This window comes from Sinocyclocheilus grahami, unplaced genomic scaffold, assembly GCF_001515645.1.
Source record: "Sinocyclocheilus grahami isolate Dianchi unplaced genomic scaffold, SAMN03320097.WGS_v1.1 scaffold51.1, whole genome shotgun sequence".
Classification (NCBI taxonomy): domain Eukaryota; kingdom Metazoa; phylum Chordata; class Actinopteri; order Cypriniformes; family Cyprinidae; genus Sinocyclocheilus; species Sinocyclocheilus grahami.
In genome coordinates, this window is record NW_015505230.1 from 290,320 (window position 1) to 307,646 (window position 17,327).

Consider the following 17,327-nt stretch of genomic DNA (forward strand, 5'->3'; position numbering starts at 1 on the left):
ATATATATATATATATATATAGTAATTTATATTATATTATAAGTAATTTTTTTAGGGTTTGTTTTATAATTATTGCTATTTATGATTCATTTATTTTTCTTTTCGTTTTAATTCAGTTTTAGTTTTTGTTAATTTCCAGTTAGTAATTTTAGTGTTTACGCTTGGCAACATCTCTAATTTTAATTTAATTTTTTTTTTTCTTCTAATATGCATATTTTATTTCATTGCAGTTTAATTTCAATTAACACGTTTCTTGAATAGTTTGTTATAATTAGCAATAATAACCCTGCTAAGTGCTAGGCCTTGGCTCCTGCAGTAGTTTATTGCCATTTGTATAACACTATATTGAAAATATAGAAGCGAAGAGTCACTTTAGGAATAATATCTAATTAAATTGGACTGAATATCTGCTCTCTTTATTTGGATTCTTATTGTACTTGAACCTTTTTGTGTATTTCTGGGTTATATTCAGTGATTGGGGGCAGTCTTCTCAGAAACAGTCTTTCAGATCTCATCAAAAGCATCAGTCCTGTTATTGAGCATCTGTGTGATGCTTCCAGCTGCTGTCAGTAAACCGCTTGTGATGGTAACCCTCTTTGTGCTGTCTTAATGTAATGTTCAGTGACTTGTCAAGATGTGACAAGAACTCAATCTTCAGACATTTTTTGACTCTTGTCTGTTCATTTAAAGATTTGAACAACTACATCTATGTTTCTGTAGAAATTAAGGATGACTACTCCAGAACACACTTGACACATTGTATTTTGTCTTTTTTTTTTCATGCACAGAGAATTACATCATATGCCTCTGAATATAGAAAAACAATCCCTGCAGGGTTTCTCTAAATTTTTTGAACCAAGGACATATTTCATAAGTTCATAACTTTTCACAGACCCCCATCTTGCTTTTCAGAGCTGAATGGTTTGGTTCAACGCTTTATTCGAAATAGCTATGGAGGAAATGAATGGGAAACTCAGACGGCAGAAATTTTTAATCTGCTTCTGTTGCATTCATATAGCTTGGACATTCTCCAGAAACCCTAGCTATTTGAGACAGGCTCCTGGGATCCACTGAACCCAGTTTGAGATCTGCCGTCCTAACGGCTCTAGAAAGCTTTGGAGATTGAAGGTATAGCCTGTTCTCTTCCATGGACTGAGATGCATGTACAGACTTGAGCACATAGTGGAGCAGAGACTTCCAAATGGATTCCCTTCGGACCTGAATGAACTCATCCCATCCATTAGAATTCCCTTGAGATTCACCTTGCAGCTTCGAGTCCAAATAATTCCATTTAGACACATTTTAATGTGTGTTGTGTTTCACGCACTGCTAGCTCCAGGTGACTGCTGAACCTCGAATGATCTATGTTTTTAACTTCTGCCAGCTGTCTTTTCTTGTTTGTGTCTGTTGTATGCCCCCTGGTCTGGCACATCTCAGAGTTTGAGCCATAATAATGCATAACAGAGATTTGGAAGGCTAGTATTTTGATAAATATACACTGAACAAAATTAAAAATGCAACACTTTTGCTTTTGCCCCCATTTTTCATGAGCTGAACTCAAAGATCTAAGACAAAAGGCCTATTTCTCTCAAATATTGTTCACAAATCTGTCTAAATCTGTGTTAGTGAGCACTTCTCCTTTGCCGAGATAATCCATCCACCTCACAGGTGTGGCATGTCACCCCCACCCCCCCCCAAATCATATTTTGAAAATATTGAAAATAGTTCTGCCTTTTAATCTTTTTGTGGAATCTGTGATACATTTTTCAGGATTCTTTAATGAATAGAAATTGTGTAAGAACAGTATTTATTTGAGATATAAACCCTTTGTCACTTTTGATCAATTCAGTATATCCTTGGTTATTAAAAATATGAATTTATTTTAAAAAACAAACAAACAAAAACGTTTAACAGAAGTGTATGAATGATTTTGACATATTTGGAACTAATATTAATATAGTACAGTATATACATATACTGTGCATTTTAATATATATTTTTACATGAATTCTCTCTCCCTCTCTACTTTTTTGTAAATATATTCCTTATGATGTGATCCCCGTCACCGTGTTTATGTGCAATAAATATGGTTTCCATTTTCCTCACTATTAAAATGGCATATATGTCCATTCCATAGTGCATTCAATAACCTAGAAAAGCCCAACCATAATGGTGTTCTCCTTAACCCATTTCAAGACTGTGCTTTTTTGCTCAGTCCTTTGAAAAGCACACAATGGCTCAGCTGTATAATGAAAACAAATCACAATGACAATTTGGTTATATTCAGAGAAAAGGCTCTTGAATGAAATGAGAAAAATCTGGCTTTAATTGGTTACATGGATTTAACGTAACATAGCAAATGATTGCAGATTTTAATGGCTGCCTCTTTCTTTTTTTCTCTCTTTTTCTCTCAGCTGTATAGCTCATTTGACTTTGGTCGAAAGTGGCAGCTAGTTCATGAGCGAGTGACTCCGAACCGCTTCTACTGGTAGGTGGAACAGTCACAATCACACCTCATCTCCATTTCTCACCCGATGTCACTAACTTATAATTTTATGGGCGAACAGGGAGAGTTTAGTCGAGTGCTGGTTGACATTGACGCGTTCATGATATGTGGAAAGAGTCTGAGCAATTGAGAAGATCGATACTTTTGAAAAATTGTGTCCTTTTTCACACGCTCTTATGCTTAGAAAATGCACAGGCTGCTGTTCATGTCAGCTGCACAGATGTTTGAGCTCTAAGACCTTTGTTGCACAACTCCTCTCTATTCAGTATCAAGACAACGAAAGAAATGGAGAGAATAAGCATAGCAGAGGAAGATGGAAATAATATAGAGGCATAAAGATGATTAAGGAGAGCAAAAGAGAATGGAATTGTATAAAGAGTTTAAAGTTTTTTTTAAGAAAAAAAATTACACATAAAGAAATGGATAGTACTTTTGGAAAAAAAAGAAAAAAAGAAGAAGTTGTTTAAAATGATGCACACCCACATGAGATCCAGACACCAGTAAGATCAAGATTTGTTTTTTTTTGTAGGGCTGCACAATTTGACTAAAAATGTGTGATATAATAATAATAATAATAATAATAATAATAATAATAATAATAATAAATAAATAAAACCACAAAATTGTATTTTATACTTTAAATTAGCTTTTATTTTAGACTGCAGTCATATGAACTGTCCTATATGACATGAAGTGGGTTATTAATTTCTTCATTTTCAAACTTTAAACCATTGAACTTTTATTTTAGACTCCTGTCATATTAACCTTAATTTTTGTAGGGCTGCACAATTTGACTAAAAATGTGTGATATAATAATAATAATAATAATAATAATAATAATAATAATAATAATAATAATAATAATAATAATAATAATAATAATAATAAATAAATAAAACCACAAAATTGTATTTTATACTTTAAATTAGCTTTTATTTTAGACTGCAGTCATATGAACTGTCCTATATGACATGAAGTGGGTTATTAATTTCTTCATTTTCAAACTTTAAACCATTGAACTTTTATTTTAGACTCCTGTCATATTAACCTTAATAAAAACTGTCCTATATTACATGAAGTGGGTTGCCATATTGAGAACCCACCCTATTGGCTGAGAATGTCAGATTGGTACAGTGATTTTTGTGAGAAATTGACACCCTTTTTTCAATGAACATTGTCAATTGCAAGAACACTATTAATGCGAGAATTACGCAAATACATTTACATTCTTAATCAATGCATTCTTACCATAGTGTACAAATCCCACAGGAAGTAGCTAAGATTATGTGTAACTCAGTTCTATGCACAGAAGGATGTTTTAGACTGTTAGTGAGAAAGCAGAGATTCAATCCGAAGTTTGTCTTCAATGTGTGCATGAGTCACAGAAAACGGGCACACTGGTACAGCCTACTTGAGCTATAAAAGACACTGTCTAGTTAATGGTAGGGTTGTTTAAGGGCTGGTGCGTCACACAATCATGTTTCCAACAGGTGTCATCATTCATATTTCCATTGTACTCCTTCACTGTCACCATCATGAACAAATATACACCTACAAATACATGGGTTTTAGACACACTTCTGAGCTGCTGCAAATTGTACTTTGATTCCTTTCCCCATCATGTGGCATTTGGGGAAGTGGCACCCCACATTTTTTTTTCCACTGTTGGCTGAAATGGACCTTCAGTAAGACATCTGTTATGGATTTTTCGTCTCTGTGATAAAAACTGCTTTCTCCTCGCTCTGGTGTGTGTCTAATGCAGGTCAGTAACCGGTCTGGACAAGGATTTAGGTCTGGTACACATGGAGGCCCACACTCCTCAAGGCCGTGAGTTGCTTCTTTCTGTCTTTGTCTGTATTCTTCAACACTGTCCTGCAGTCTAGTGGTGGCATTTTGATTCATACCAGTGACTCAAATCTTTTGATTTGGTATGCTAAAAAAGATGCGTCACTGACCCTCATGGACCTAGCCCTTGTTTTTGTTTTTATTTTATTTTATTTTATTTTATTTTATTTTATTTTATTTTATTTTATTTTATTTTATTTTATTTTATTTTATTTTATTTTATTTTAGATGAGTTTAGTTTAGTTCTTAAATTCCAGACTGCAAATATTATAAGGTAGCCATTGTATAATTATCTCTAAAAATATTTAAATTCATTCATCAAAAGGATAACAAAGTCTATATTATATTATATTATATTATATTATATTATATTATATTATATTATATTATATTATATTATATTATATTATATTATATTATATTATTGAAGTGTAAACAAATCATTTAAAACATTATTTTTTCCCTAAATTTTATGTGATTTGAGTGAGTCATTTTATTATTCACTCAACAGATTCAATTGAAAAAGTGCTAGCAGATTCTTGCTCATGCCTCACTCACTCTGATCCATTTGAAAAAAAAAAGAAAGAGCCATCAGACTTTTGCTCGTTCCTCACTTGTACTGTTCGTTCTGAAGCAATATGTCCGAGTACTTTTACAAACTCTGTTTTCATTCAGTGTTGTTCAGACTCAAAACACTGACTCTGTGGCTCAGTGAAGAGGTATATTCCTGTAGTATGCTCGTCCATTCAAAGAAATGCTCCTTCACAGTACACACTGAGGTTATTTCAAATTCTCTTTTTCCCCACTTTCCTTTCACATCCCTTCTACTGATCTATGGTCCACTCCTCTTTCAGTCCTGATGTTAGAGGAGAAAAAAGAGATGAGACGAGAGTCCGTGAGCTTGGGGATGAATTCCGAGGCTGAGGATAAAGCCAGTCCTGCAGGCAGCTAGACGGGATTACCTTAATGATAAGCAGACCATCTGATAGTAGATTAATATAAGATCTGGACTCTCTCTGCCTTGCTTTCTCTCACTGGTTGAAGGCATAGTCCACTGAAAAATGAAAATTCTGTCATAGTTTACTCACCATTATGTGGAAAAAAAATCAATCTCAATACTTTTTTTTCCATACAACAATAGTTCATAGCAACCAAGCTTCCAAAAACCAAAATTATCTTTATGTGTTCAGTGGAAATAAATAAATAAATAAAAATGGGTGACATGAGGGTGAGCAAATAATGGCAGAAGTTTCAGTTGTTTGAATGAACTTTCCATTTAATATTGGATACATAATTCTGAATCTTCCACCTAATGTTCCTTGAAGCTGATGCATCCTTACAGATTCGGAGAAACAGTCAGAGGTTACTGCACTCAATGCCCCCATACAGAATCTAATTAACAGCTAGAATCCTCTTTCTGTCTTTCCTTACAACAGATTGTCAGTATGTGTCATGCAGAGCTCAAGCCTGCTCTGAATCCAGTAGGACATATCCATTTTCTGGTTATATTGAGACCAACTCACTCGTGGTTCAAGATGAATACGTGTTTGTTCAGGTAAGGACCAGAGATCACTTACTTTAATATATTAATTAGATATTAAATATTTTAATTATTAATTCATATTTTAAAAATCTTATAATCTTAAAATATGTACAGTGCATTACTGGACAAATATTTCCCCCTAAATTCAGAAGGCCTTTTTTTTATAAGCATTTTTTTTTAAGACAGAGAATTACTGTTGGACGGGTAACCAATGCTGGAATTATTGTTTTAGTCAAGAGCATCTTCTGAAATGCTTTAGAGCAAAGAAACAAGTCAAATGGCACCAATTAATTATTTTTGGATTATATAATGACATCCACAATTAATATAAAGTCAAGTGTGGCCGAAATAAAAAAGTACAATGATAACAGTGTAGCCCTTTGCCATTAGTCTTTGAGACAAGGACTTCCTAGAACAACAGACCTGTTGGGATTTCTCAGTTTGTTCCCACTGCGAAATGCTCTGTCATTCCCATTGCTCCTCATTTATAAATTATGAAATGTGGAACACAGTTTGCTATATAGTACATATAGACTACAACAAGTGGGATCCAAAATTTGGCATATACAGTACTTGATTCAACTATCTAACCATAGTGGGGCCCTCTGTCTTCACTCCCATGACGTTGCTGCTCATTTGCAAGAAGTTGAACTCACCTTTGTCACATCGGCAACGCTTGCCCCCGCTCATATAGCCTCAAATCTCCAAATCTCATTGAAAATTCATGACTTTTGCTTGCTTTGGGCTGCAGATCACTGTCAATGTGAATATACCTTAAAGAAATAGTTCACCCAAAAACGAATGTTCTGTCATCATTTCTTCACCCTCATGTCATTCCTAGTCAAAAACCAAAGTTTCCTTAGCATTCAGGTGAAGTTTGTGTGCGTAAATATGTATATGCCCATGTGTCATTTTTTGACTCGCTAGTGGATCATAATAATAATCTTATACTCAAGGGAAAAAGTGAAATGGTAATGGCCTAAATTTCCAATTCCAATCCAGGGCAGTTTTTGAATATATTCATTTCCATCTTCATGAAAACAATTGTCTTCGAAACAGTACATATTAGGGTGGGAAATATTTTAGGGCAGCTAGAGAATACAAATAATCGCATCCGAAGTCATGGCCAAAACTTCAGACTGGGAATTATAAATTACAGTATTTCCCAGGCAACGGAAAAGTTCCTCACATTGATGGGAAGTTTCAATACATTTACTCACTACCCTCTTGGAAGTCTAACAGCAGTGCAGATAACAAGTCCTGCCAATAAGGAGTGGACGTTCAACCCCAATGTTTTGTCACGCCACATCACAGCCCAAAGAATGTGAAACAGAAAAATCGATCATCCCAATTTCTTTTGAGGTTCAACTGCTCCTGGAAGCCATCGATCCTGGCTGCTCCTTCCTTCTGTTGCACGCAGAGCAGCTTTTTGGAGACACGTTGGTCATGCTGTTTGTTTAGAACTTTCCCTAGACAGCCGCTCTCCTTCTCTGCCTCTCTCTCCTCATTTATTGAATGCACATTACCCGCTAAGAAACATAACTGTTTCTGTCATATAATCATGGAGCCATTTTATTCCCATGTTGAAATCGGAATCCTGTTGGGTGTATATATGCTCTTTAATTTAAATTATGAAAAGAGGTAGGATGAATGAAACATGTCTGCTACTTTCGCAGACACCTTTTGTGCTGCAGAAGAATTATTTATTTAATTCTCCATTCCCCCTTGTGCAGCTGTAGATATGACAAGCTTCTGACAGTTCCTGCTGTGTATGCTAACAACCAGTGTGTGTTTGCTACACGCGCTATCATTAGCGCCAACAATCCCCCTCGGAGCTGGGTGGGAGCAGGCGTGTTGCTTGCGAGAATTAAAGATTTCTCTTGACAGAGAATAATGAGGGTATTGATTGTCCTACAAGATATTTACCACTCTCCACTCTTGAACTGCAAAGGGCATCGACAAACCGAGACCAAGCAGTATCCTCCAAATCATAGTGAGGAGATTCTTTTAAATGGGTCGTTCCAGATATAACCTGCTCGCTCCGTTACTGAATTAGCCATCTGAATTTACAGCTTTGTGTAATGTGCTCGGAAAGAAAGTTAGCTAATAGCTCAGATATTCATTGAATGTGCTAGGCCTCAGGGTTGCCAAGTCTGCAGTTTTACTGCGGAATTGGGCTACCTTTACTTTGCCACAGGTTTTTTTTTAGTCCGCGGGTTAAAGTGATCTCTCCCCCACCCCACACTATTTCACTATTCCCCCCAGAACGCAATTTCTATGGAACGGACCACCAACGGAGGGGAAAACAGCATAAAAAATGCGGTTAGGCTAGTTTTGGGATAGTTTTGTATAGCAGTTAGGCTAGTTTTGTTTCACAGACTTGGCAACCCTGCTATAGTGTATACTGTTGGTAGAAATGGTGATAGATATTCTGCTATACTGCGGTAGAACATTACAAAACAAAATCTAACATGTTAGGTTAAAATGCACAACCCTTCTTGCTGGGTTAGTTCAACCCAGGGATGTCCAACTATGCCCATAAAGGACCAGTGTCATGTAGAGTTTAGCTCTAACCAGATCCAACACATTTATTGTGAAGTTTCTAGTGAGTCTCAATACCTTGATTAGCTGGTTCAGGTGTGTTTAATTGGGGTTGGAGCTAAACTCTGCTGGACAGTGTCCCTCCAGGAACAGGTTTGGACACCCCTGGTTTAACCCAACATATTTACCCAGTTCTGAGTTACCAGCACCTACATTCAACAAAGTCAACATTAAGGTTTATATTTCAATATACACCATTAGTGTTGTATAAAATTACTCATACCGTGATGTAAGATTTTGGTCATATCGCCCACCTCTAAACTTTTCTTCAAAGTACAAGGACAAATCAATAGTAACTTTCAGTAGATTTCCCAGTGTTGATGCCAGTTTTTTTATATCTGAAATATGTGCTATTTTTTCTTTTCCATGCAGGTAACGACTACTGGCAGAGCGAGCTACTATGTGTCCTATCAAAGAGAACCTTTTGTATGCATTAAAATCCCCAAATACTCCCTGCCCAAGGTAAGAGACTACTTAAAAATTTGGGTCACACTTTATTTTAAGGTCCAGTTCTCACTATTAACTATTAACTACGACTTTTGCCTCAGTAAACTCCTAATTACTGCTTATTAATGGTTAATAATGTAAACCCCCTGTGGTCGAAGCCTGCACCAGTGCGGTCTGTCTCGTATTTTCTTTATGACCACGAAACAAACTAAAAATACTCAATGAGTTTTGATCATACAGATAAGAATAAGGTATCGTTTGAAACTGCAAAGGGTCTACTTTTATTTGTGTATAGTCATAATAACATCAAAACAATGTGCTTTAAAAAAATAAAGAAAATAAACAGGGTGCGTTCTCTGCCGGCTCTGTCTCTGTCACCTCTCTTCACAGACACGTAAATAAAACAACATGAATCTCCACGAATACTTGCCTCAAAGACATGAGAAATATATGTATAGGAAGCTTGAAATGTCTACTTTTAAATAAAGTAAGTCACGTTCAAAACAAATGTTCTCTGTTAAAGTAATCCGTATGAAACCAACGTGATGTCCAGTTTTTCCTGTCTCAGCTCATTATATCTAATGCGGACACGCCCATGATCCGATCGCACTTTTCAGATTCGAATCATCCACGTGAGACACGCGCGCATGTAAACGCCCACATTGCCTCCGTGTAAACAAACGTGAAGAGTTCATTACAGCTAATTTTTGTTTCTGGAAGAAGATGTGCTGAGAGAAATAACCCAGAATTTACCACATAACACGATGCGTCGCACAGCTGGATCCACTGGAGGATATCACTCTGATGAGTAGCCTAAGTTTACTTGCATCTGTTGTTATTGTGTTATTGTGACATAACTTGTGCACATTTTACTAGTTAGACTTCTCCCAAACTATAATTCCTGACTACATGTATGAAATCAAGTGAATTGAATTTTGAAATATGTGTAATTTCATTGTCTAAATGTCTCACAATGCCAGGATGTTTGCTTAATGTTTTATAACATATAAAACCACAAGATATAAAAGTAGTGTGATTGTTAATACTATGAATGAATGTTTGGCACAAAGGTGTGTTACTGTTCAAGTTTCAGTGTTCAGATCAGTATGTTCAGTCATGTGTCCTTGACCGTCACTGTGTATATTTTTATTATACTGTATTATAAATAAAACACAAATAATAATCAAAAACCCACATTGTTTTCTCTCCTCACTCTCTTTCTTACCTGCCTCAGTCATATTCCTATTGATGGCCCATTATGGGAAGCCCTTTGTCTCTCAGGTGTGAATCACTAAATATTCATGGCCATTGTCACTCCCTCGCATAAGGGCATTCGATCACGTAACATGTTTTACAAATATTAAATCAATATATTGTTTTCTGAGTGAACAGGCTCATTTTCACTTCATTTTATAGCAAAAACTCTAGTCTACCTCATCCAGTTCTCAAACGTCTTGTGAACAAATATTCTGTATGTGTTTTATGGCCTTATTTCAGTGACTTAAACGATTGAGTTTTTCACTAACCACGCATAAACATTGTTTTCTCAAAAACACAAACATGTACTTTCATGCTGCTCACATATTATTGTAGCCCAGTTTGTGCTGAATACAGTGTTATCAGACTTTAGCCATTAATATGTTTTTAAGATGCTGAAAAAAACAGAAATGTCAGAGCATGTCAAAACTTCTCCAGGGCCCCAAAACTCCCTCAGACCCCAGATGATAACAGTCAACCACACCTACCTAAAATGGCTCGTTCTAACACGCCCCCACATATCTACGTCACGATGTGGGAAGATTTACATAACACCACCCAAATGTTCACGCAAAGAAAGAAGGCGTAACTTTGATTCTTGCTGTAGTATTTTTGTTGCCGTGTGTTTCTTTGTGAAAGCGAACCTAGTTAGTTTGTTCTTCCAAAAGAGGACGATATCTACTTCGTCATGCCTAGAGCTGATCCGCTCACTCTAGCCGCCGGCCTCCGCTCACTCAAGCCGCCGGCTCTTTTGGAAGGACACGACTAGAAAACAGTGGTTAAATTCTATTTACAACACTTTTCCAGAACAGTTCAACCCAAATATTAAGATGTGTGCAGCGCATTTTATGGAGGACTGTTCCCTGATCCTGGGAGAGTAGACAGCAATGCCGGCTGTTCTGACTCACAGTCTGTAAGTACGTTTTAATTAAAAGGATTTGCCACTGATGATTCAAACACGAGTTTTGAGCAGTGTGGAGTAGTGCTTGTTGTTTGGTATTTCTCGATTACAAATGCAGAAATGGTTTTATGTTTTCATGGTGCGATGCAACGCAGCGTGTAAAAAGACAGTATAAGTCATTATAATCCGTAATTATGTCCCCACTGGATGCAACAAATGCCTCGTTTGTAATGGGGTTTTATTGGTTTTGTCTGGTTGTGCCGGGAGACAGCATCACAGTATGGTAAGAAGCGTAACATTTCCGTCACACACTTGAGGTATTCAGCCAATCACAATGCACTGGATAGCTGGCCAATCAGAACACACCTAACTTTTCAGACCGAAGAGCTTTGTAAAAATCGACGGGTTTCAGAAAGGCGGGGCATAGAGGAGAAACAATAATGTACAGTATGTGGAAAATAATGTGTTTTTTAAACCTTAAACCACATAAACACATTTCATTACATCAAATACACAAAATAATGTTCTTTTTAGCAACATCATATGACCCCTTTAAGGTTGTATAATATGGTCATGCAGAATATGTGCTTTTTAAGTACTAATAAAAAGCCAATATGCTAGTAATATGCTTGCTAATAAGCAACTAGTTAATAGTGAGAATTGGTCCCTATACTTAAGTGTTACTAGAATGAATTATCCAGATTAGACAAATAAAATATTTTTATTTATTATTAGACAACTAGATTCGGAAGAAATCTTGAGAAGAGGAGAAAGTCAGAGAAGTTCAGCTGCTTTTTGTAAGATGTGATGCTCTCAGCAGTCATGCTGTTGGTGGTCTTGGCACTTCATTCCACCAGAGAGGAACAGAGAGGGTGAAGGTTTTGGAGATTGACTGTTTCAGTAGCAGTCCTGAAAGCCAATGTCAAAGCCTTGAATTTGGTAGAGCTGGGAACCAGTGCAGTGAGAGCAGGAGGGGTGTGACTGAATTATCTTTGGCTAATTGAAAACCAGACATGCTGCCACGTTCTGGATCATCTCCTGAGGCATAGTCGTGCTGGTTAGAAGGCCCTCCAGTAGGTTTTTTTTTTTAAGCAAGGGCTTTATTTTGATTGTTTATTTTAAAAAAATAAATTTTATTATAAATTTTTATGATTTAACTATTCATTAGCTTTTCATCAACACCCTACCTACTTTGCTAACCCTAGAGGTTTTGGACTTTATACTGACACCTATTGTTGTGGATGAATGGTCAAAGGTTGTTAGTTACCAATGCCAAGCACATTTCTGCACATTTTTCCTGTTGAAGATGTAATCCTGCATAGATCATGCCCACTGAGAACTAGCAGGGGTCCTTGCTAATGACTTCTGCTTTCTTTCTTGCTTTTCTTTTTATGTTTTCTAGGACATGCATATCGTGAGCACAGATCAAGGTCAGGTTTTCACCGCCGTCCAGGAGTGGAACCAGAATGATACCTACAACATGTACATATCTGACACACGTGGGGTGTACTTCACCTTAGCCCTGGAAAACGTCAGGACCAGCCGTGGCCTCGGAGGCAACAGCATGATCGACCTTTACGAGGCATAACTTCATCACTAACTTGTTAACAAGCTAACATTAGCCTTCAAGGCTTCATGCTAGATGCTCATTACTCCTCAGACTGCATTAGAATTCATGTCAGACACTACTTCTCGCCCTGGCACTCAAGCATAGCCCACATTATCTTAAGCCTTTGGGGAATTAGCAAGCGTAAATGAATGATAGCATTGAAGACAGAGAGATAAATTGAGTTGTAGTTAAATGTTGTCAGTGGGGGGAGAGAGGAGGGAGACTGCTGATTCAATGGGAACTGCTCGTGTTTTGTGTATGATTCATTTTATAAAGGGATCCTATCACAAGGAATTAAGTTTCCCTTGATCTTTCAAGATAAAAGAGTTCATTGTATCATGAAGACATTTAGTAACTTGTTTCCCTCTGGAAAATGTAGCTCAAGTTTAGCTGTGTTTAGGAGCTTGATAACCGGTTTCTAGCGGGGCTTAAGCTTGTTTAAGAAAAAACTGGTACTTCAGAAAAGAACAATCCTCAAAAAAATAAATAAATAAATAATAATTTTGAAATTGCTCCAAAGCACACTTTTTATTATGCCTATTCAATAATTTGGAGGTTGTTTTGTGTTTTGTTTTAAAGGTCTAAACAAGCTTAGGAGTCTTTATTATAGGCACAAGTATCAGTCTTAAAGGGATAGTTCACCCAAAAATGAAAATGTGATGTTTATCTGCTTACCCCCAGGGCATCCAAGATGTAGGTGACTTTGTTTCTTTTGTTTCTTTGTTTCAATAGAACACAAACAAAGATTTTTAAGTCAAACTGTTGCAGTCTGTCAGTCTTATAATGCAAGTGGATGGGAATCACAGCTTTGAGAGTCAAAAAACATACACAAACAATACCAAATTAAACCCTGCGGCTCGTGACGATACATTGATGTGTAAATACACGAAACGATCGATCTGTGCAAGAAACTGAACAGTATTTATATCGTTTTTTACCTCTGATTTTCACCGCAATGTCCGAACTGTCCTGAGCGCATTCGCATCTTCTTCTTCAGCCGGCACGTGACGCGTCTTCTTCTTTTTCTTGCTTTCTGGTGGATCACAGACTTATAAGTGCATTACCGCCACCTATTTTACGGTGGATCACAGACTTATAAGTGCATTCCCGCCCCCTATCTCTCATGTGGACCATTGACACTCCTAATTGAGATTGTAGATAGAGTGTCAATGGTCCATTTGAGAGATAGGTGGCGGTAATGCACCTATAAGTCTGCGATCCACTGTAAAGCAAGAAGAAGAAGAAGACGAGTCGGGCGCCTGCTGTTGAACACGCTCAGGATGCACTCTGGACTGTTCGGACATTGCGGTGAAAATCAGAGATAAAAACTACATAAATACTTTTCAGTTTCTTTCACAGACCGATCATTTCGTGTCTTTATCTTTATCGTCACGAGCCGCAGGGTTTAATTTGGTTTTGTTTGTGTATGTTTTTTGACTCTCAAAGCCGAGATTCGCATCCACTTACATTATAAGAATGACAAACTGCAACGGTTTGACTTAAACATCTTTGTTTGTGTTCTACTGAAGAAACAAAGTCACCTACATATCGGATGCCCTGAGGGTAAGCAGATAAACATAACATTTTCATTTTTGGGTGAACTTTCCCTTTAAGGACTTATTGGAGACTTTTTAGAGAGAAAAAGTCTTATTGGAGACTCTCCTATGAGAGAAAGAACTCTTATAAAAGCCAATACAAGAAAAGAACATACGACAAGTGAGACTAAATGAAAGGAAGTGCCTTTCTCTCTATCAATTTGTCCTGTTGTCTCTCTTCCTCAGTTCTTTAAACACGTCTCAGCAGTAGTCTGCATTATACTTATTTTGGGTCAGTGGCATTGTTCTGCTTTCTTCTTTTAATAAGAATATTAGACTATGAATTTTTTTTTTATCTTATACCAAGTATGAAGTACTAAAGTGAAGTATATTTGTTTTCAGGAATATTTGGGTATATCTATATATTAATATTGATTTACATTTAATTAAAATATATTTTTTAAGCTTTAACAGGAAAAATAACACGCTGAGTGGTCTAACAAAGTAACGAAAGTGTACAGTGCACATTATTTTTAATTTTATATATATATATATATATATATATAGATAGATAGAGAGAGATAGAGATACATGAATGTTCCATAAAATCACTACTCAACAGTCTACCACAATCAATACTATTTTGTGAGGATAAATCCCCACAAGAAAACTTAAGTATCGGAAGTATCAATGTCTCAAGATCGATCCGCCTGTCTGTGGCCAGAACTCTCACACTGCATGTAGTTTTTCTATAAGAATAGATTTGCCAATTGAGTTCAAGGAAACCATTCCTCCTTCATGACAGTAAGACATTACTATCGGAATATGGTCGTTCTCAGCATATACTATAACATATTGCTTTAAAATTAGCAGCCTGTACCAAGCACAAAAAAATTGAGGAATGAAACATTTGCTTCCCTTGTCCAGGCGGCTAAAAATAGTCTCCATTAGTGAGCGCCAGCAAGGATGGTTTCATTAATGCATTGGTTATGATGCATCTCCCCACTTCTGTGCCAAAGCTGGCTCAAAGCACGCTCACCCTGCCAATACTGAATCAGCAGTCCATCCATATCTCTAATAGATTGCAGCAGCCTTCATTAATGCATATTGAAAACTGGCTTTTTTTCACTGAAGCTCCAGTTGGAGCCTAAGATGCGACTCGTGACTGGACGTTTGTCATATTTATCTGCCTATTGATCAGTGAGAAGTGGGGTTGTTTTACTTTTATATATTTTTATAACGGCAATGATAGATAATGCATATTGTGGTTCTGGCACTCTGTGCGCACACTTCTTTGGTGTTGGCATCAGCGGCGTGCTGCCCTGTGTGCAAAGGATGCGCACTGCTTAGCTTGGAAACACTAGTGTTTAAATATACACTACCGTTTAGAAGTTTGGGGTTAGTGTTTTTTTTCACACATTAATACTTTTATTCAGCAATGATTTTTGACAGTAAAGACTGTTACATTTCAAAAATTGTATTTCCAATACTGTTCTTTTGAACTTTCTATTCACATTCCAAAAAAAATCATGATTTCCACAAAAATATTAAGCAGCACAAATTAAGCTTTAGCGTTAGTTCTGGCAGGTCACGTGAGTCAAGCTTGCATCAGCTGATTCTCAGCTGATCACATCTACCTATAGGAATACGACACCTATCGCGGCATTCCTATATAAGCTGTATTCAGTATTATTCAGCAGCTTTTCACCCTGCTCCGGAGCAAATTACCCTCCTCCATCCCCAGCTCCACCTTTCGCCACAGTCAGGACTTAGCTTTCTGATATTCCTTGCTAATCAGACTCCTTTATCTTGAATAAAGTGTTACACTTAAATATCATTGAGTACATTAATGATATCTGCATTGTTCTGTTCTGTTAACCCTAGGGGGGTTATTATTGCTGCTCTCCCTGCTCATTCATGACAGGCTGCATGGATGGGCAGGGAGGTTTTTTGCCCAGAACAGAACCATACCGCCAAACCAAACTTTATGCTAAATATCTATCATTTTGACGATAGTGGTCCTGACAAAATAATAGTTTATGTTTGATGGAGCTTACTGGAAATATTTCTCGCCCATCAAGTTCATAAGAGAATCTCATGCAGGGATTGTTATTATTATCATGTGCATCTGTGTTTGCCAATGGATTTAACATATGGTCTGTCACCTTTGTGACTATATGAATGCTACCATACCAATCACTTTGACAGATCAGCCAAGCAGACAGGCCCATGATGATGACAATACCTCTGAGAATGCCACATGCACCGCTTACCTACTCACTGAGACGTTTACTTGAGAAAAACTTGTCAGAAACACTTAATGTTTCCAAGTTACTGGAGAGACAGTCTTTTTGTTTGATAATACAAATAATAAGAAATGTTTCTTGAAGAGCAAATCAGCATATTATAATGATTTCTAAAGATCATGTAACACTTAATACTGGAGTAATGGAGGAAAATTCAGAAAATTCAGCTTTAAAATCAGAGGATTAAATTAAATTTTTAACATATATTAAAATAGAATACACTTATTGTACATGTAATAATATTTTACAATATTACAGTTTTACTGTCTTTTTATTACAGTTTTTACTGTCATCATAAGAGCAAATTAAATAAAAAATGTTAAATAACATTTATGTAAAAAGTATGCAAAATAATACTATTTTACAATATTGCAGTTTTATTTATTTATTTATTGATCAGATAAATGCAGCATTTTATCTTTCCAAAACATTAAACAAATCTCAAATAAATAAACTATCTGCACACTTTTTGAACGGCAGCGTACAATGGACACAAAGCGTTTATGGACAATTAAAAATATATGAATGTTTTACACTACATATCAGACTAGAGGCATACAAATAAGTTATGCTGATTTTTTTCATAGGCATTTTTATTTTTACCAACTGGTCTAAAAGTTTATTATAAGTGGATGTAGAAAGTCAATTCCCAAAGTTGCCAGTGGTTTGCTATTTGTCTTTCCTCCCAGTTGAAAACTCTAGCATTGCTGGTCTCCAGCAAATGATGCACTCCAAATGGCTTCTTAAATAGTTTAAACAGCAAGACCTTCTTGGTCA

General features: G+C 36.5%; 1 protein-coding gene across 1 annotated transcript in view; it reads left to right on the forward strand.

The window, feature by feature from the left end:
• LOC107583213 (VPS10 domain-containing receptor SorCS3-like) overlaps window positions 1-17,327 on the forward strand; it is a 96,914-nt gene that overhangs the window by 45,425 nt on the left and 34,162 nt on the right. Inside the window, exons 3-7 of the mRNA XM_016269363.1 lie at window positions 2,415-2,488; window positions 4,269-4,333; window positions 5,788-5,906; window positions 8,868-8,957; window positions 12,503-12,682. Of these exons, the coding sequence (XP_016124849.1) occupies window positions 2,415-2,488; window positions 4,269-4,333; window positions 5,788-5,906; window positions 8,868-8,957; window positions 12,503-12,682 (528 nt within the window). The remainder of the gene's footprint in view (window positions 1-2,414; window positions 2,489-4,268; window positions 4,334-5,787; window positions 5,907-8,867; window positions 8,958-12,502; window positions 12,683-17,327) is intronic.